The sequence below is a fragment of the Oncorhynchus tshawytscha genome, linkage group LG01 (genome assembly GCF_018296145.1).
Source record: "Oncorhynchus tshawytscha isolate Ot180627B linkage group LG01, Otsh_v2.0, whole genome shotgun sequence".
Lineage (NCBI taxonomy): Eukaryota > Metazoa > Chordata > Actinopteri > Salmoniformes > Salmonidae > Oncorhynchus > Oncorhynchus tshawytscha.
The window spans coordinates 33,464,528-33,485,783 of record NC_056429.1 but is presented as its reverse complement, the minus strand read 5'-3'; the positions used below and the strand labels follow the sequence as shown (position 1 = coordinate 33,485,783).

The 21,256-nt window shown below is 42.3% G+C and overlaps 1 protein-coding gene across 5 annotated transcripts in view; it reads left to right on the top strand.

Moving 5' to 3' along the window:
* LOC112249764 (ecotropic viral integration site 5 protein homolog) overlaps positions 1-21,256 on the top strand; it is a 101,092-nt gene that overhangs the window by 26,434 nt on the left and 53,402 nt on the right. For 4 of the 5 annotated variants that reach the window (XM_024419536.2, XM_024419535.2, XM_024419546.2 and 1 more), the window contains 2 exons: positions 3,284-3,543; positions 15,932-16,121. In XM_024419536.2, coding sequence (XP_024275304.1) covers positions 3,365-3,543; positions 15,932-16,121 — 369 coding nt within the window. In that variant the 5' untranslated portion in view covers positions 3,284-3,364. Of the gene's footprint in view, positions 1-3,283; positions 3,544-5,825; positions 5,855-15,931; positions 16,122-21,256 lie in introns of those variants that run through there. The other variant, XM_024419539.2, reaches the window with a different exon arrangement.

Here is a 21,256-nt window from a genome sequence, read left to right as displayed (position 1 = left end):
CACTATTATTGTACAATGTAAATAATTGTTTGAAAAAAATGTTTAGTAGGTGTGTCCAAACTTTTGACTGGTTTCATTCATTCATTCGGAAGCCTTCCTAATGTTGAGTTGCACCCCCAGGGCAGCAGGGTAGAGTACCGGGTGGTAGCTGGCTAGTAACAGTGACTAAAGTTCAGGGCAGGGTACTGGGCGTATGCTTGCTAGTGGTGACTGTACAACAGTCTGATGGCCTGTAAGGTATTTTGCCCCTTTCTAACTTCCTTTATTTTTGCATATTTTTGATACTGAATGTTATCAGACCTTAAACCAAACCTGGTATTAGTTAACGGGAACCTGGATTTACAAATAACACACACAAAGATTACATGGGTCCCATTTTTATTCCTGGCGAAAACCAAACACTGTATTCTACAGTAAGAACCTCATACCAACGGTCAAGTATGGTGGTGGTTCTGTGATGTTTTGGGAATGCTTTGCTGCCTCAGGACCTGGATGACTTGTCTTAATAGAAGGAACCATGAAATATGCTTTGTATAAGAGAATTCTACAGGAGAATGTCAGGCCATCTGTCTGTGAGCTGAAGCACAGCTGGGTCATGCAGCAAGACGATCAAAAACACAATCAAGTCTACCTGAAAATGGCTAAAAAGCAACCCATTTGATGTTTTGGAATGGCCTCGTCAAAGTCCAGACCTAATCCCAATTGAAATTTTGCGCGCAGGACATAAAACGAGCAGTAAATGCTTGAAAGCCCTAAAATTGTTGGGTGTAAGTGAGCAATTACTTTTTCACACATGGGCATTGGGTTTTGCATACATTTGTTTATTCAATTACTGAGATAAGAATGTAATTGTTATTTGTTCACTTATCTAATATTAGTTTTTGTTAATTTAAAAAAAATATGCGAAAGTAAAGAATTAGAAAGGGCTTTGATGGTTACCATACTAGGGGTTGCAAACCCATGTGGGGACGACTGATATGAAAATGTGGTCCCGGGAGAATTTCCAAAATCCTGAGAAATAATACATGATATATATATCAGCAAAAATTGAAATGTCCTCTCACTGTCAACTGTGTTTATTTTCAGCAAACTTAACATGTGTATGAACATAAGATTCAATAATTGAGACATAAACTGAACAGGTGCCACAGACTAACAGAAATTGAATAATGTGTCCATGAACAAAGGGGGGTCAAAATCAAAAGTAACAGTCAGTATCTGTTGTGGCCATCAGCTGCATTAAGTACTGCAGTGCATCTCTTCCTCATGGACTGCACCAGATTTTCTAGTTCTTGCTGTGAGATGTTACCCCACTCTTCCACCAATTTAGTGGAATTAAATTGGCGCGTGTACAGTATATTCGTTTGTCACACGTACAGCATATAGAGCCTTTGAGTGGAAAATCAGCTACTGCTGCAGCATCTTGTGGTGCTTTCAAGACAACTGGGAACTTAGAACAAATACGAGCTCAAATCAGGACTTCAGTGATCTTCAGGTCGGAAAGTCGTAGCTCAAGAACAGCGGTTCCCAACCTCTTTTGTTTACTGTACCACCAACTGAATTTTGCTCTGCCCGGAGTGCCCCCTCGTGCCTTTTACCAGTAGGCCTATGATCTCATAAGTCTTCTCAGGGACCCCCTGTGTATAGTCCAAGTACCCTCAGGGGTCCTAGTACCCCTGGTTGGGAATCACCGCTCTAGAAAGACGCCCGTTTTTGAAATTCCGAGTTGGATGACTGTTTTTTCCCCCCCAGTTGTCTTGAACACACTGAAGTCGGAGGTTTCCGAGTTCCCAGTTGTTTTGAATAAGCAGCATCAAACCTTCAAACCTTAAATTGCTTCAAAGTAGCCTATTAGATCTCATCTCTTTCTAAATTTCTAAAGGATATTTTCATCACATGAAACTACTTGCATGTGTATTGCCCTTTTGACAACTGTTTTCCCACTTAATTGCATTATGGTATGAACATTCACACGCAGCCTACTGCCTTGTGTGCATTTCTGTGCTAATAATGTGAATAAATAATAGTTTTAACATTTAAAGCTAAATGTTCTGATCTGTTGTATCATTCATTGCTTTTTAAGAGGTTTTTTTTAATGTATCCTAGGCCTACTGGTTGTATGAATTTGGGATCTATCGTCCCAGAGTCTGTTTTGGAATAGCCTTTTTCTTTCTCGACAAGCTGACCAATAGAGTAGGTAGCCTAAATGTTTCTATAATAGTAGATTTACATAGGCTAGTGATTTTGCTGTTTGTTACTCGTCTTGTTGGCCAAGGAAAAGTAAATGTGGACAGTTATTCTAACAGCTTCAAAGTGCACTTCAGAATTCGGTAAGAAAGACTGCACATCGTTGCATCCTCGACTTGAATGTTCTGTTCATATAAATTACCATATTCTAAATGTTATTTCTGTCATTCTGAGAATCGTGGGTGGATGCCCTAATGAGGTTGCACACCCAATGCATGTGGGTCTGGTAAATTATTCAAATGTAAATTGAAATGTTGCAGGTCAAATGTCCGCCGCCACATTTTCCTAACGGAAACCCTGCCTCACCACCTGAGGGCTGCCCGGCATGGAGTCCAGGATCCAGATGCAGATGGAGGTGTTCAGTCCCAGGGTCCTTGGCTTAGTGATGGGCTTGGAGGGCACTATGGGTTTGAACTCTGAGCTGTAGTCAATGAACAGCATTCTCATATAGGTGTTCCTTTTGTCCAGGTGGTAAAGGGCAGTGTGGAGTGCAATAGAGATTGCATGATCTGTTGGGGTGAAATGTAGTGGGTCCAGGGTTTCTGGGATGATGGTGTTGATGAGCCATGACCAGCCTTTGAAAGCATTTCATGGCAACAGATGTGAGTGCTATGGGGCGGTAGTCAATTAGACCGGTTACCTTGGCACAGGGACTATGGTGGTTTGCTTGAAACATAGGTATTACAGACTGGGTCAGGGAGAGGTTGAAAATGTCAGTGAAGACACTTGCCAGCTGTACAGCGCATACTCTGAGTAAGCATCCTAGTAATCCGTCTGGTCCTGTGGCGTTGTGAATGTTAACGTCTTTGGGTCTTACTCACATCGGCTACGGAGAGCGTGATGAAACTACACACTAACACAGTCACACATCAGTGTGGTTTTCAATAGTCCTTTTTGTTCTCTGGCTATCCAGTGTCCATAACTAAAGCATTGCCAAAAAGCCCAAAATACATGAAATGGACAAGGAAGGAAGTTAAATTGTAAAGGCCTCCTCCAGTCCTCCTACAGCTCACATGAGTCCTTATCTCCTCCACAGGTGGCGACTGAAAAGGTTGCAGGCAAGCTGAGTTCTACACTCTCATGGGTGAAGAACTCAGTGTCACACACGGTCAGTCAGATGGCTAGCCAGGTGGCCACGCCGTCTAGCCAGGTGGCAACGGTGCCCTCGTCCCTGCAGACCACCACAGCCACCTCGTCCTCCACCTCCCTCTCCTCCTCGTCCCCCACTTCGGCATCGCCCGCAAAGCTCAGCCCAGATGAACTGGAGCTGCTGGCCAAGCTGGAGGAGCAGAACAGGTGAGGGGATCATGTCAAACAATCAATCACTCAATAACTGCCAAGTGTCAACATCATTCATGTTTCTGTTATGTCAGTCATTGACAGTAACTTAATTAGCACATCTCAGGTAACATTGTTTAGATTGGGAAGTTAGTCTAGCCAGCTATCTAAACTTGTAATAATCGTGGTCGAGTTACCGACCGGGGGTCCCCATGATTTTGTTAGTTACGCTCACTCAGATATCATATTAAAAATGGCTAAATCTTCTCTTATCCACATGGCAAAATGTGTAGAAATGTAGCAAACTTGCTTTAAAACTACGACATGTATCTATGCTCCATGGAAAAATGTGTAGAACTCTTAAATATAAATCTCACCGCTGTCTTGGGGGGGGCTAAAATGTCTTGATCTTAAGGTGGGCCACTGCGGCCCTTCATGATGAGTTCAGATTTTTTTTGGGCCCCCACCCGCTTCAAAGTTGCCCATCCCTGTTGTAGACCATTGGCAAAGCCATTGGTTATGTAATGTTAATTGTCCATCTAGCAATAGAATTGCATGACACCCAACAACAGTGAGTATAATATTAACTGTGGTTGTGAAGGCATGGCACAGTCATCTTCGTAAGAACAGCCAGCCACACTCTGTCCCCTGAAGTTTTCATTAGCTGAAACAAGATTAGTGTGCATTTAGTCCCCACTGCTGTCGCTCCACTCTCTCTCTTTCTCCCTTTTCTCCCACCACTCTCTCCTTCTGTCCCTCCTATGGCTCTCACCCTGCTTTTATAAGAAGTCTCAGTGTTGACATGGAAACGATGATAACTGGGAAGTGCAGCCGGTTGCTTGAGTTTATACTCACTGCTGTGTAAAGCCTTCTCAAGTGAAGAATACTGTAGTCCGAGCCCTGTGAGATGTAGCCTTGGCTTTTACAGACCGAATGAAGGGTGGGTGAACTGATCTGTTTCAAGTGTGAGAGCAATGCTCATAGTGGGGCTGAGACAAACTGTAGTAGGACACATCTGAAGGTGAAACTATCTGCACAATCTGCTGTGTTAGATGAGCAGGAAGTGAGAGTGATATTTGAAAATGTTTTTTTCCCCCCATGCTCTGTAAAGCTTGGCTATAGACTGAGAGAGAGACTTCTGCTTTCACTAGTGATGGATGATTCTTATCCTCTTCTAGCTCCTTTTGGCATCAGTCTCTCACTCCATGGACTGTACCACAAGGATGTCTCACTAGATTTTATTATTCAACTTTTCCTTTTCATTGTCCTGGGCAGACCTCTAAGGACCTTCTTGAACAAAGGGTGGACAGAAGGCGTGGTGATGTAGAGGGGACTTCTGGGCTATTTGATCTTTGACCCAGATCTCAACCCCTGCAAGCAGGGCCACAGCTGGCCTCTTTCACGAGGCACATGTCCCTGCTGCCCCTCCCTTTTCTTCCCTCTTCCATCCCTCCCTCCTTCCCTGTGACTGACAACAATACCCTATCATCTGCCACAGCCCACAAAGACCCTCATGTCACCCTGATAAAATGTAGAGTGCTTGTTGCCCCCTTAGAAAAGGCTGTGTCAGGTAGGAAGCACGATTTTAAGGGTCATTGTTACTGTGGACCGAAAATGTCGTTGCTCATTAATGTTTTCAACAACAAACAAAACAAGTTTTAATTGACATCCTTCCATTGAAAATAGTCATCTTTTGAAGAAGGAAAAAGCTAATAATATTCACTGCATGAAGACTCATTCAGGCGTATGATATCCCACTGATATTGATGTTGAGATTCCTTGTTCCTCCCATAATGAATGCCAAGATGAAAAACAGAAATGTACAGTGCATTCGTAAAGTATTCAGACCCCTTCCCTTTTCCCACATTTTGTTACGTTACTGCCTTATTATACAATTGATTAAATAAACAATTTCCCTCATCAATCTACACACAATGCAAAGCGAAAACAGATTTTTAGAAATTGTTGCAAATGTATTTCAAAAAGAACTACACAGAAATGTGTAACAAAATGTGGAAAAGGGGAAGGGGTCTGAATACTTTCTGAATGCTCTGTACATGCCTAGCTATCCTCTCTCTCTTTCTGACTGAGCAGGCAGGCACTGATGTGCAGCAAAAACTAGGCTATTATCTGTGGGAACTGACATTACTTTTGTATTTTGAAATCCATGTTTGGAGAAGGCCTTTGTACCGTGTAGAGTAGATAAGAGGTGTGTGTGTGTGACAGGGACAAGAGTCCCAGACTCAGTTCAGCCAGTTCACCAGGCTGGTAGCTTCTCTGGATCTTCTACATAACAAAGACATTACGAAAGCACCATGAGTCTGTCTTGGTAAGCAACACAAGGATTGTTACTTCTCTTTCTAGATCACATGGCTCTTTTCTTGTTACCAAGAGGCCATAACGGAAGACGGTGTAACTGACATGGATTATTTGGCAACAAACCACATCGACTCGTTTAAATAGTTCCTCTCCTAGGAATCTTTGTGATTTCCATCTCTTATTCTGGTTATGCTAAATGTAATGGAGCCTGTACAGTAAATCTTAATTTCATGTATTTTGTTTTGAGTCTTCTGTGAGAACCCAGTATGACCTGTTTGTGTACTGGTGAATTATTAGCTGAGGAGCAGCGACTAGGCTATAGACTTTGCTGTCTGCCACAGTGTATGTGCCAACTTACACTGTTCATTCTATCAACATTTGTGATGTATTTCTGAAAATAACATTGCATGAAATCTTCCATGGAGAGAGAAATTCTGCAGCATTGAAGGTCCCCAAGAACACAGTGGCCTCCATCATTCTTCAATGGAAGAAGTTTGGAACCACCAAGACTCTTCCTAGAGCTGGCTGACCAAACTTTATGGTGGAGTGGCCAGACAGAAGCCACTCCTCATGCATCATGTTGTGGTGATGTTTTCCAGTGGCAGGGACTGGGAGACCAGTCAGGATCGAGGGAAAGATGAACGGAGCAAAGTACAGAGAGGTCCTTGATGAAAACCTGCTCCAGAGCACTCAGGACCTCCGACTGGGGTGAAGGTTTACCTTCCAACAGGACAATGACCCTTAGCACACAACCAAGACAATGCAGGAGTGGCTTCGGGACAAGTCTCTGAATGTCATTCAGTGGCCTTGACTTGAACCCGATAGAACATGTCTGGAAAGACCTGAAAATAGCTATGCAGCTCCCCATCCGACCTGACAGAGCTTGAGAGGATCTGCAGAGAAGAATGGAAGAAACTCCCCAAATACAGGTGTGCCAAGCTTGAAGCATCATACCCAAGACTGCTGTTCTTTCTGTCAAAGGTGCTTCAGGAAAGTACTGAGTAAAGGGTCTGAATGCTTATGTAAATGTGACATTTCAGTTTTCTATTTGTAAGAAATTAGCAAAAAATTCTAAAAACCTGTGTTTGCTATGTCATTATGGGGTGTTGTGTATAGACTGAGGCAAAATAAGGCTATAACGTAACAAAAAGTCAAGAGGTCTGAATACTTTCCGAAGGCACTGCTCCCCCGGTATGATGCAAAACTACTTGTTTACTGTTCTAATTATGTATGGCATATGGCCAATGTAGGGAAAATGGAAAAGAAAACACCGCACACTGCTGCTCATGTTTCCAGGTTGTAAATAAATATCACAACGTTTCGACCCTTAGGTCTTCAATTGGCATACATATCCCAGGTGGGGGTGGAAGGTCCTATATAACTAATATATAGGGGCAGTACTCATCTCATCACTTCCTGAAACAGGAGGTAAAAAAATAATATCATAGTTTCACAATATTAACATTCAATGGGGCGGCAGGTAGCCTAGTGGTTCGAGACTTGCGTCAGTAACTGAAAGGCAGCTTTTTATTTATTTGACCTTTCTTAACTGCCTTGCCTAGTTAAATAACAAATTCTTATTTTCAATGACGGCCTAGGAACAGCGGGTTAACTGCCTGTTCAGGGGCAGAATGACAGATTTGTACCTTGTCAGCTCAGGGATTTGAACTTGCAACCGTCCGGTTACTAGTCCAACGCTCTAACCACTAGGCTACCCTGCCGCCCCACTGTTCCCAGATAGGTTGTCTTAACTGGCTTGGCTAGCAAATAAAAAAATATATATTAACATTCAATGATCTATATAAACGCTGGTGCTGACTAAGGGAGTAGAACACTTAAATGAGAGCCGCACACTCTAGGAGCTCAGATGCAAAAATGTAATGTCCAATGTCCAATTTCGACAGACAAGCTGTCTTCATCAGGGTATAATGACAAACACTGTGGGGTGACGCGTTTATATAGTGTCCAAAGACACACCAGTGTCTGTAAACATGGCTGGGTGTGGCCTGATATTGGTTAAGTCTCATATATTAAAATAGCATACAAAAAACATGAATGAATAGCGTACGGTCATGGATACAATTTGGCTACATAAGCCTACAAACATTTTCAATGAATAGCAAAACCACAATAATCACAAGAATGGCTTCAGATCGAAGTCCACATTGAGACCGAAGGCAGCAAGGGTCTTTATATTAAAGATCCAGGCAGCCTCTCATTTTAACAATAAATTGTCGAGGTAATCAGATTTAACCACTCGCTCACGTACAGGGGTCTTTTAAAAACCATACGTGGGGGATATTTAAAAATGGGTTTCAATTGTGGGTCAGTATCAATAATGTATCAGTGCTTCCTGATAATGGCCTTAAATGCCTTCTCCAATGGTGAGTTTTGGGTAAAGCATGATTGGACTTTGACTTTTGGTTGAAGGCTTTAGACCTTCAAAACAATCCTTGGCATGTTTTACCCAATTGTCTTTGTACCCCGTTTCCTTAAATCTTTGAGTGAGGTCTGTTTCTGATAAGAAGCATCAGAGCTGCATATTCTTCTGATACGACTGCATTGACTTATAGGGAGACTTTTAATTAGTGGACGTGGATGAAAGCTGTCACCTCTGAGGGTGTTCCTGTCCGTGGGTTTCCAATAGAGATCTGCAGAGAGGGGGGTTTTGTCGTTAATAACCATCTATCACAAATCAGTTTTCTTTGTGTGGTCATAATTAATGGTGACGTGAAGGTGTTCATTCATGGAGTTAAGGTAAGCATGGAATTCCAAAAGATCTTCCTGGATAGATCAAGAAAATTCAAATATCTCATTCAAATATATAGTCATTCAAATATCTCAGAATTAGGAGAATATTGGAGAGAAAGGGGTTAAGGTCTGGATTCAGCACCACCTGTTTTTTAAACATTCCTGATATAGGTTAGCATGATTAGGAGCATTAGTGCTCCTCATCGCTGCCCCTTTTAGTCTGGAGGAAAAAGTCTCCTCTGAAGAGGAAATAGTTGGAGGTTAGTACCAGTTCAGCCAAGTCCACAGTACAATTAGTGCTGGGAATAGCATTAGAGGGCCATTCATTGAGGTAGAACATGAGGGCCTCTAGGCCGCCCTGATGGGGGATGTTAGTATATAGACTGGTAACATCGAGTACACAGAATAGAATTTTCAGGTATATGGTCCACAGATTTTTTTCATTTATTTTTTAAATCATAGTCTCTAGTAGACATGGGGAGGGAGATCACCCAGGGTTTCACAAAATGGTCTACAAAGGTAGAGATATTCTCTGTCAGAGATCCATTACTACTCACAATAGGCCTGCCTGGTATAGGTAGTGTAATGCGCTTGTGAATTTTGGGTAGAGCGTATATGACCGCTGTGGTTGGGCAGTCAACTTTCATAACCTCCATATTCAGTCTTTGTAATTTCATTCATTCCCCTTCATTCAAAAATGTTGACAATTTATCATGGATCAGAGACATGAATTGATTAGTAGGGTCCTATGGGAGTTTTTTGTCAAATTCATTGTCACTAAGTTGTCTCAGAATTTCGTTTTCATAGCCTGCTGTATTTAGTATCACTATTGCACCTCCTTTGTCGGCAGGTTTTATAATCATACTGGAGTAATATTTCAGTTCCATAAGAGATTCTTTCTCTGCTTTGGACATATTGTGGAATACCTTATATATATATTTTTCTTTGCCAGGAGATTATGTACATCTTTCTCAACTAGGCGGTGTCACGCCCTGGTCGAAGTATTTTGTGTTTATCTTTATTTATTTGGTCAGGCCAGGGTGTGGCATGGGTTTTTGTATGTGATGTGTATATATGGGGGATTGTAGCTAGTGGGGTGTTCTAGATAAGTCTATGGCTGTCTGAAGTGGTTCTCAATCAGAGGCAGGTGTTTATCGTTGTCTCTGATTGGGAACCATATTTAGGCAGCCATATTCTTTGAGTTTGGTGTGGGTGATTTGTCCTTAGTGTCTTTGTTCCTGTCGCTGTGTTAATTGACACAAGTATAGGCTGTTTCGGTTTTCGTTACGTTTATTGTTTTGTAGTGTTTTGTGTGTATTCGTGTTACGTTTGTTTGATTAAACATGGATCGCAATCTACACGCTGCATTTTGGTCCGACTTTCCTTCACCACAAGAGAATCGTTACAGGCGGCAACATATTTCTCAGGATGAAGGATTTATTTTAGGTGGTAACAATTAGAGGTCGACCGATTTTATGATTTTTTCCAACGCCGATACCGATTATTGGAGGAACAAAAAAAGCCGATACCAATTAATCGGACAATTTAAAAAAATATATATATATTTGTAATAATGAAAATTACAACAATACTGAATGAACACAACGCACGAAAGTGCTGTTTGAATGAATGCTTACAAGCCTGCTGGTGCCTACCATCGCTCAGTTAGACTGCTCTATCAAATCATAGACTTAATTATAACACAGGCTTGTATTTCTGTGTTACTAAGGTCATTAATATGGTCGAATCCGGAAACTATCATCTCGAAAACAAATCATTTATTCTTTCAGTGAAATATGGAACCGTTACGTATTTTATCTAAGGGGTGGCATCCATTAGTCTTAATATTCCTGTTACATTGCACAACCTTCAATGTTATGTCATAATTACATAAAATTCTGGCAAATTAGTTCGCAAAGAGCCAGGCGGCCCAAACTGTTGCATATACCCTGACGCAAGAGAAGTGACGCAAATTCACCTGGTTAATATTGCCTGCTAACCTGGATTTCTTTTAGCTAAATATGCAGGTTTAAAAATATATACTTCTGTGTATTGATTTTAAGAAAGACATTGATGTTTATGGTTAGGTACACGTTGGAGCAACGATAGTCCTTTTTCGCGAATCGATTATATGCAACGCAGGACACGCAAGATAAACTAGTAATATCATCAACCATGTGTAGTTATAACTAGTGATTATGATTGATTGATTGTTTTTTATAAGATAAGTTTAATGCTAGCTAGCAACTTACCTTGGCTTCTTACTGCATTTGCGTAACAGGCGGGCTCCTCGTGAGGCAGGTGGTTAGAGAGTTGGACTAGTTAACCGTAAGGTTGGAAGATTGAATCCCCGAGCTGACAAGGTAAAAATCTGACGTTCTGCCCCTGAACAAGGCAGTTAACCCACGGTTCCTAGGCCGTCATTGAAAATAAGAATGTGTTCTTAACTGACTTGCCTAGTTAAATAAAGGTGTAAAGATTTTTTTTATAATAATCTGCAAAATCAGCATCCAAAAATACCAATTTCCAATTGTTATGAAAACTTGAAATTTGCCCTAATTAATCGGTCAACCTGAAGTAACAATTTGATTTTCCTTTTAAAATATGTATTTTCCCTTGTCATGTCCTCAGGGCTGGAGTCAAGTTCATTGTCTTTCAGGTGGTTATCTATGGGAAAAACATAAGCACGGTTTCCTGTCTGGTTACTAATATTGTTAAATAGATTAACATTGGCAGGTGCATAGGGAGCAACCCCATTACCAAAAAAGTTTTGGAAGTGTATAACTGTATCAAATTCCTTGGCCTGTGATGTTGGTACAAATGATAGTCCCTTACCTAGGGCAGATGTATCAGATCTACCAAGAACATGTATCTTACCTAGAACATGTATCAGATCTAGACCTGCTGGACAGGTTTATTACTGTGTCTTGCTCCGTGTGTCGAGCGGGGATTTTGGGTGTTGCCAAGATGCGTTGTGCCTAAGAACAGCCTTTAGCCATGGTATATTGGTCATATACCACACCCCCTCTGCCCTTATTGGTTAGGTGTATTCCCTCACACCCCCGTACAGCTGTGATGACACAGGGCTCTGCATTCAGCAACAGCCTTCTCACTTTATAGGCCTCTCGTATGATACTGTACCTGGTCTGGCATCTAGCTTACTGTTTTCTAGATTAGTTGCCATCGAAAGTGAGGTTATGTTTTAATTAAAGTAAACATTTTGTTTTTTACAACCACATCTTTCTTTTTTAATGTAAATGGGATGTTGTAGAAGGGTGCAGACACTTTTTTTTGTTGTGATTTCACGTTTTTGAGAAATTTACCCCAAACAGCAAAGCACTTCCTCAGTATGGTGGCACTGAAAAAAACATGAACAAAGGCTGCAAAAAGACTCAAATACATCCTTTTTAGAAACAACAAAGCTCTCACTATAGTGATGCAGGTCTTTTAGATGTTGCACACATGAAATTGTATCATTCTGAACTTTACCCGCAATTTTATTTTCCCTTTTTGTGCGACTTGAGGGCAATAAAAAGCTATCCAGCTATTCCATTCTCCCTGTAGCCTGCTGCTACAGGTAACTGGCAAAATAATGGAAACGCAAACAAATCAAATGTATTTATATAGCCCTTCGTACATCAGCTGATATCTCAAAGTGCTGTACAGAAACCCAGCCTAAAACCCCAAAGAGCAAGCAATGCAGGTGTTGAAGCACGTTGGCTAGGAAAAACTCCCTAGAAAGACCAAAACCTAGGAAGAAACCTAGAGAGGAGCCAGGCTATGAGGGGGTGGCCAGTCCTCTTCTGGCTGTGCTGGGTGGCGATTATAACAGAACATGGCCAAGATGTTCAAATGTTTATAAATGACCAGCATGGTCAAATAATAGGTCAGGGATAGGTAGCACGTCCGGGGAACAGGTCAGAATTCCATAGCCGCAGACAGAACAGTTGAAACTGGAGCAGCAGCACGGCCAGGTGGACTGGGGACAGCAAGGTAGGTAGTCCTGAGGCATGGTCCTAGGGCTCAGGTCCTCTGAGAAAGAGAGAATTAGAGAGAGCATACTTAAATTCACACAGGACACCGGATAAGACAGGAGAAGTACTCCAGATATAACAAACTGACCCTAGCCCCCCGACACAAACTACTGCAGCATAAATACTGGAGGCTGAGACAGGAAGGGCGGTTCGTTGCTCCAGAGCCTTTCCGTTCACCTTCACACTCCTGGGCCAGACGACACTCAAGCATATGACCCACTGAAGAGATGAGTCTTCAGTAAAGACTTAAAGGTTGAGACCGAGTTTGCGTATCTCACATGGGTAGGCAGACCATTCCATAAAAATGGAGCTCTATAGGAGAAAGCCCTGCCTCCAGCTGTTTGCTTAGACATTCTAGGGACAAATAGGAGGCCTGCGTCTTGTGACCGTAGCGTACGTGTAGGTATGTACGGCAGGACCAAATCAGAGAGATAGGTAGGAGCAAGCCCATGTAATGCTTTGTAGGTTAGCAGTAAAACCTTGAAATCAGCCCTTGCCTTGACAGGAAGCCAGTGTAGGGAGGCTAGCACTGGAGTAATATGATCAAATTTTGGGGTTCTAGTCAGGATTCTAGCAGCCGTATTTAGCACTAATTGAAGTTTATTTAGTGCCTTATCTGGGTAGCCGGAAAGTAGAGCAGTAGTCTAACCTAGAAGTAACAAAAGCATGGATGAATTTTTCTGCATCATTTTTGGACAGAAAGTTTCTGATTTTTGCAATGTTACGTAGATGGAAAAAAGTGTCTTAAGGCTTTGGGCCACCACGGGCTGCCAGAACAGCTTCAATGTGACTTGGCATAGATTCTACAAGTGTCTGCAACTTCCTGTGTGGATGCACCCCATGCTTTCAATATACTTTGTGTCCCTCATTTACTCAAGTGTTTCCTTTATTTTGATACCTGTAGAATGGACAGAGAGGTATTGCTCGAGTCGCTACAAAATGGAATATAACTTTGCTGATAATGTTTGGAATGAGACCAGTTCATGTGTACAATATCTACAGACCTGCATCACAATACATACTACACAACGAGGATGCAGAAGTCAATTGCTGTTCTGGGTATGTTTCTCAAACATGTAAAACCACAAACTGTAAAATCCTTGCTGGTGCCGTTCTAGCTGTGACAGTAACCCAGGCCTACCCTGACCCCCCTCTCTCCTGACCCAAATATGGCTGTAACCCTACCCAGTCTGTGAGCTCTCCCAGTGACGTCACCATGCACCCGAGAGGCCCAGGCCCTTTTTCCGAGATCAGATTTATGGGCCTTTGTGTCGTAGGCCCAGACATAGCCTCTTCCCAACTGGCACCCTATTCCCTATGTAGTGCACTACTTTTGACCAGAGCCCTTGTGTAAGGTAGTGCACTACAGGAGAATAGGTTGCAATTTGGGACGCACCAAAGGGCTCGTCCGCAGTGCACTGTATAGGATGATAGGCATGGTTCCCTCTCACAGGCCAGGGGCCTGTTCAGTGTTTCCTCTGCAATCATTTAACTGTGGCGCTGCGCCACAGCAAAATCATTCCCGCCATGCCAAATAAAGATGTGACACATTTACTTTCCCTCTGCAAACAAAACGAGTAATGAATAGAAAAACCAGACAACCCCATAGTAGAATAGTTTGTCTATTTACTTAGTCGTCTTGTTGTGCGTTCTATGCGAGATAAATATTTATTTCAAGGCGCATTCAACCTGCAAGTGCCATGGGGAGGGAAACGTGCATTTTGACAAGCAGTCCATGCAATACAATTCCTAATGTAATGTGGGAAACTGCTGTTTTAATGGCCTTTTGTTAAAAAGAGCGCATTCCAGCTTTACATTCCTAATTTATTTATTTCTCCATTCCTAAATATACGCAAACTGCACCGTTTTAAACCTGTACATTTTAGCAGTGGCATGGTTAAGCACGTTCTGAAATTAGATTTTTTTAAAGTGGTCATGTTTTGTTCAAATTTAGGATCACATTGAAGTAATAGGTAAACAATTGTGCAAGTCCACTTTGTTTTCTGTCACCTGGGACCTTAATGCACGTTAAAGGTTCATTTTAAATATCAGTCTGACTGAAAAATGTGTTTGGAGTGGACTGTAAAAATGCAATGTCAACCTTTGTCCTATAGTGATTATGTACCCATAAAAAAATGGTGATATATGACGCTATGGCCCCAAATCAGCTTAACTCACAGTTGGGCTATAGCCTGGGCAGAGGCTAAGTGCAGGCAGTGGCAAATCTTTTCAAATATTCCTTTCTGGTGGAGGAGCAGAACAGGTTTGTGTCTGTCTGTCTGCGACGCTTACATGTTGGAGCAGTGACTGTCAGATGAGGAATGCGCTGTCTTACTGCAGTGAGCTAGTTTATAGGTCCACATCATGGGCTGGATAGAAGCAGTCCACCATCTTCTACCAACTGGATAATTGCTTTATTTAGCTAGTAAATAGATCCAAGTTGGCCAGACTTGAAATATAAAGATTAGCTGGCTGCTAGCTACTCACTACTGCGTTGGCTTGTGCTTGAGAGACCTGTGTACATTTTCTGTAATGCCTGCTACAAGAAGTGAGTCATTATTGGTGAATCGCGATGTTGTCACCATGGGCGATAGACTATGCTGTCGTAATATCGCCCAACCCTAGTATTGACCCTGATGAAGTGATCATGGTGGTTGTTCAAGGCTTTACTATCTATGTTCATTGCATTTTTGGTCGAGGAAACAAGCAGAAGTGCAGTGACTGGATGTGTTGTCCTGTCCACCTTTTTGAAGAGATGCACTATAAGCCTTACTGTCTGTAACCCCATCGACCCTACATCCCGGGCTCAGAGCTGTGGCGGCAGCAGGCTTTGCCCCTGTCATCGCTGGGGCTGCTGTTAGGCTTCTCCTTGGCTGTGGCTCTGCTGTCATAAAGCGGTACTACACCTCACTGCAATTTCTACCTTCTTAAATGAGCTCATCTGTTTTTAGCGCTGCTCTAGAAGTGCCAGCATGATTTTGAATAAATGTTCCGCAACAATTATTGGGTTACTTGCGTCAAGCGTTTACTCAATGTCCAGTAAACCCACTCTGCTTTCACTGCCCATATCAAATTATTGGCACTAATGAAAGGTTTCAGATTGACAGGGACATTGGCAGTTACGCTGCATTGTTACCTGTGTCTATAATTTTGTATTTGAGCTGCGTTCACTTCCGAACATAGAATGAAATGTTCCCTCATTCAGTCCGAGTCTAATGTCTCTCATTGCAGATCTTGTAGGCCTAAGTTGAATGGTCAAAAGAGGAAAGAAATGCTTACGCCTGTTGTGCTTGTCTCTTTAGGTTGCTGGAGACGGACAGTAAGTCCCTCCGCTCTGTGAACGGATCCAGACGTAACAGCGTCTCCAGCCTCGTGTCCAGCTCCTCGGCTTCCTCCAACCTGTCTCACCTGGAGGAGGACTCCTGGATCCTCTGGGGACGCATAGTCAATGAGTGGGAGGAGGTCCGAAAGAAGAAGGAGAAGCAGCTCAAGGTGAGACACTACTAGGAAATTGGTTCCTCTGGAAGAGTTACAGGAAACTCTTTCGACCTGGGGAAGCTGATCCCAAGTGGCTCCCTCCACCTTTCCCTTGGGCTTAACCCTGGCCTTCTGTAAGGTGGAGGCAATATGGTGGATGTTCCCCAAGACACAGGTGACCAACGGTTGTCTATGAGCCAATGTATGCTTCAGACTAACTGCTAACCTTGTGCGTTAGTCGTACCATAATGAGATCCTGTTACTGTTATATGACTGTAATGGCAAGCTAGCAACAAGTAACTAACACAAGTATTTGTAATCAATGAAGTTAGTCGACTTAGCCCGCACTGTACAACAGCTTCTATGTTTCATGTTGTAGATACTTTATTGTTCAGGTCTAATTCCAAAGGCCAGGTACGTCCCTCAGTGACCCCTACTGTGGCTGTTTGTCATTGAACTTACGGTGTCAGTTCTGGTCTAGTTTTTTGTTCTCCGTGCCCCCTGCAAACAGATCGTGTGTAGTGCCCCTTTGCACTGAAACCATATCTATTCTACTATAGTTGCTACAGCAGTGGTTTCCACTAGCGCTGGCTGTCGGCACTTTTTCCACTTAAATTAACTAGGCTACTTTTCAATTCACTAGTCAGAAAAAAGTCTGCTGAGCCCTCCATCTTCTAGCAATCTATTGATAGGACGGGCGCCTGTCAGTCACAAAGTGAGCGATGACAGGGAAACACTGCTGATCCTGTCTTTGGTGTGTGTGTGTGTGTTGTGATTGCAGTCAAATTTCTACATGAAGGGAGAGAGCATGAAATTAAAGACCACACCTAAATTACATTCTATTAGTATTTGAGCAATATGATTGGCCATGCATTCGAGCACCACCATGCTCCTGCGAATCACTTCTCGAGCAGTACATGAGTTGATGCCTTTACGCAGCACATGGGAGCTGTCCAGAGCAAAAAGAAGTGGCCATCAATCTACTCGCTGAGCTTATTTATGTGGGGGAAAGAGATTTACAAAAGTAAACCTTGAATAGTGAACATACAAGCACAAACAGTTGAAGTTGGAGGTTTACATATATCTTAGCCAAATAGAAATATTCCTGACATTTAATCCTAGTTAAAATTCCCTGTCTTAGGTCAGTTAGGATCACTACTTTATTTTAAGAATGTGAAATCTCAGATACTTTTATAGTAGCGAGAATGATTCATTTCAGCTTTTATTTCTTTCATCACATTCCCAGTGGGTCAGAAGTTTACATACACTCAATTAGTATTTGGGAGCATTGCCTTTATATTGTTTAACTTGGGTCAAACGTTTCGAGTAGCCTTCCACAAGTTTCCCACAATAAGTTGGGTGAATTTTGGCCCATCCCTCCTGGCAGAGCTGGTGTAACTGAGTCAGGTTTGTAGGCCTCCTTGCTCGCGCATACTTTTTCAGCTCTGCCCACATATTTTCTGTATGATTGAGGTCAGGGCTTTGTGATGGCCAGTCCCATACCTTGACTTTGTTGTCCTTAAGCCATTTTGCCACAACATTGGAAGTATGCTTGGGGTCGTTGTCCATTTGGAAGACCCATTTGCGACCAAGCTTTAACTTCCTGACTGATGTCTTGATATGTTGCTTCAGCGTATCCAAATAATTTTCTTTCTTCATGATGCCATCTATTTTGTGAAGTGCACCAGTCCCTCCTGCAGCAAAGCACCCCCACAACATGATGCTGCCACCCCCGTGCTTCACGGTTGGGATGGTGGTCTTCGACTTGCAAGCCTCCCCCTTTTTCCTCCAAACATAACGATGGTCATTATGGCCAAACAGTTCTATTCTTGTTTCATCAGACCAGAGGAAATTTCTCCAAAAGTAGGATCGTTGTCCCCATGTGCAGTTGCAAACCATAGTCTGGCTTTTTTATGGCGGTTTTGGAGCAGTGACTTCTTCCTTGCTGAGCGGCCATTCAGGTTATGTCGATATAGGACTCGTTTTACTGTGGATATAGATACTTTTGTACCTGTTTCCTCCAGCATCTTCACAAGGTCCTTTGCTGTTGTTCTGGGATTGATTTGCACTTTTCGCACCAACGGACGTTCATCTCTAGGAGATAGAACGCGTCTCCTTCCTGAGCGGTATGACGGCTGCGTGGTCCCATGGTGTTTATGCTTGCGTACTATTGTTTGTACAGATGAACGTGGTACCTTCAGGTGTTTGGAAATTGCTCCCAAGGATGAACCAAACTTGTGAAGGTCTACAATTTTGCTGATTTCCTTTTATTTTCCCATGATGTCAAGCAAAGAGGCACTGAGTTTAAAGGTAGGCCTTGAAATGCATCCACAGGTACACCTGCATTTGACTGAAATTATGTCAATTAGCCTATCAGAAGCTTCTAAAGCCATGACATCATTTTCTGAAATTTTCCAAACTGTTTAAAGACACAGTCAACTTAGCGTATGTAAACTTCTGACCCACTGGAATTGTGATACAATCTGTCTGTAAGCAATTGCTTGAGAAATGACTTGTGTCATGCACTTGCCAAAGGTCCTAACCGACTTTCCAAACTATTGTTTGTTAACAACACTGTCATCTCAGATTTTCAAAATATGCTTTTCAACCATAACTACACAAGCATTTGTGTAAGAGTATTGATAGCTAGCATAGCATTAAGCCTAGCATTCAGCAGGCAACATTTTCACAAAAACAAGAAAAGCATTCAAATAAAAATAATTTACCTTTGAAGAACTTCGGATGTTTTCAATGAGGAGACTCTCAGTTAGATAGCAAATGTTCAGTTTTTCCAAAAAGATTATTTGTGTAGGAGAAATCGCTCCGTTTTGTTCATCACGTTTGGCTAAGAAAAAAACCCGAAAATTCAGTCATTACAACGCCAAACTTTTTTCAAATTAACTCCATAATATCGACAGAAACATGGCAAACGTTGTTTAGAATCAATCCTCAAGGTGTTTTTCACATATCTATTCGATGATAAATCATTCGTGGCAGTTTGATTTCTCCTCTGAACCAAATGGAAAATTGCACGCAGCTGGAGATTATGCAATAATTTCGACGGAGGACACCAAGCGGACACCTGGTAAATGTAGTCTCTTATGGTCAATCTTCCAATGATATGCCTACAAATACGTCACAATGCTGCAGACACCTTGGGGAAACGACAGAAAGTGTAGGCTCATTCCTGGCGCATTCACAGCCATATAAGGAGTCATTGGAACACAGCGCCTTCAGAATCTGGTGCATTTCCTGTTTGAAATTTCATCTTGGTTTCGCCTGTAGCATCAGTTCTGTGGCACTCACAGATAATATCTTTGCAGTTTTGGAAACGTCCGAGTGTTTTCTTTCCAAAGCTGTCAATTATATGCATATTCGAGCATCTTTTCGTGACAAAATATCTTGTTTAAAACGGGAACTTTTTTTATCCAAAAATTAAAAGAGCGCCCCCTATATCGAAGAAGTTAACATTCCGCCCCCAGCCTGGGGGAGCCTGGCTGGCTACTTGTGCTGCAGTGATGGTTGTCCTTCTGGAAGGTTCTCCCATCTCCACAGAGGAACTCTGGAGCTCTGGCAGAGTGACCATTGGGTTTTTGGCCACCTCCCTGACCAAGGCCCTTCTCCCCCGATTGCTCAGTTTGGCCTGGTGGCCAGCTCGAGGAAGAGTCTTGGTGGTTCCAAACTTCTTCCATTTAAGAATGATGGAGGCCACTGTGTTCTTGGGGACCTTCAATGCTGCAGACATTTTTGTACCCTTCCCCAGATCTGTGCCTCGACACAATCCTGTCCCAAAGCTCTAAGGACAATTCCTTCGACCTCATGGCTTGGTTTTTGCTTTGACATGCGCTGTCCACTGTGGGACCTTATAGACAGGTGTTTGCCTTTCCAAATCATGTCCAATCATTTGAATTGACCACAGGTGGACTCCAAGTTGTAGAAACATCTCAAGGATGAACAATGGAAGCAGGATGCACCTGAGCTCAAATACGAATCTCATAGCGAAGGGTCTGAATACTTATGTAAATAAGGTATTTCTGTTTTTAAATTTTAATACAAAAAAACAAACATTTCGAAACCTGTTTTCGCTTGTTATTATGGGCTATTGTGTGTAGATTGAGGAAAAATATATATTTATTCAATTTTAGATTAAGGCTGTAACGTAGAAAAATCTGAAAAGAGGGAAGGGGTATGAATACTTTCTGAATGCACTGTATCTGCCATATGGGGCTAGTGTAGAAGTGGTAGAGAATCCTCATCAGTCATAACTGGGCCGTACCAACATGACATTGGTATTTCACAATTTCCAGAGAAGAGGCCTAAGCAACAACACCTCCATGTTACCAGAGGTGTTGTAAGACATCGTCTAACTCATTTTAATCATCACATTGGGGCGGCAGGGTAGCCTCGTGGTTAGAGCGTTGGACTAGTAACCAAAAGGTTGCAAGATCGAATCCCCAAGCTGACAAGGTAAAAATCTGTCGTTCTGCCCCTGAACTAGGCAGTTAACCCACTGTTCCTAGGCCGTCATTGAAAATAAGAAATTGTTCATAACTGACTTGCCTAGCTAAATAAAGGTTTTTAAAAAAGTGATTCAACAAAGAGATTGCTCAATTGACATTGCTATCTCCTCTGTTGACCAAGTTGAGTGTGAGCATACTACTTTTCTGTTGTATCAACAAAACTGATATTCTCAATTTGTGACCTCTTTTCTGTCCTATCTTGCAAAATTTGAAATTGTGTTTTACATTGGATAAAAGTACAAAATGATCGTTTACTGCAGTTAAGGAACAATGGAAAAGTAATTCTGGTTTGAAAGTTGATAAACTTGTAACCCCACTTTTGAGAGAATTTCATGTGAATGTGTTGATACACCTACTGCAGAACTCATCTTTGTCTACACCCATTCAGCATTGTTCACACCCTCTTAATCCTTAGCCCCACCCATCTCTTTAAGGATTCACATGCGAGGCCATGCGCTAAACGGAGCAATTAAGGTAGTGTAGTTCACATGTTCACGAAATACAATAGATGGCCGTAATCACACCCAGACACACCTGATTAACTTGATGGGTCATGTAATCATCTGGTGAAGTGGAGTCTTGTTTAGTTGTTTTGTTTAGACATGTAGCTAGCTAGGTAAACAATTAACC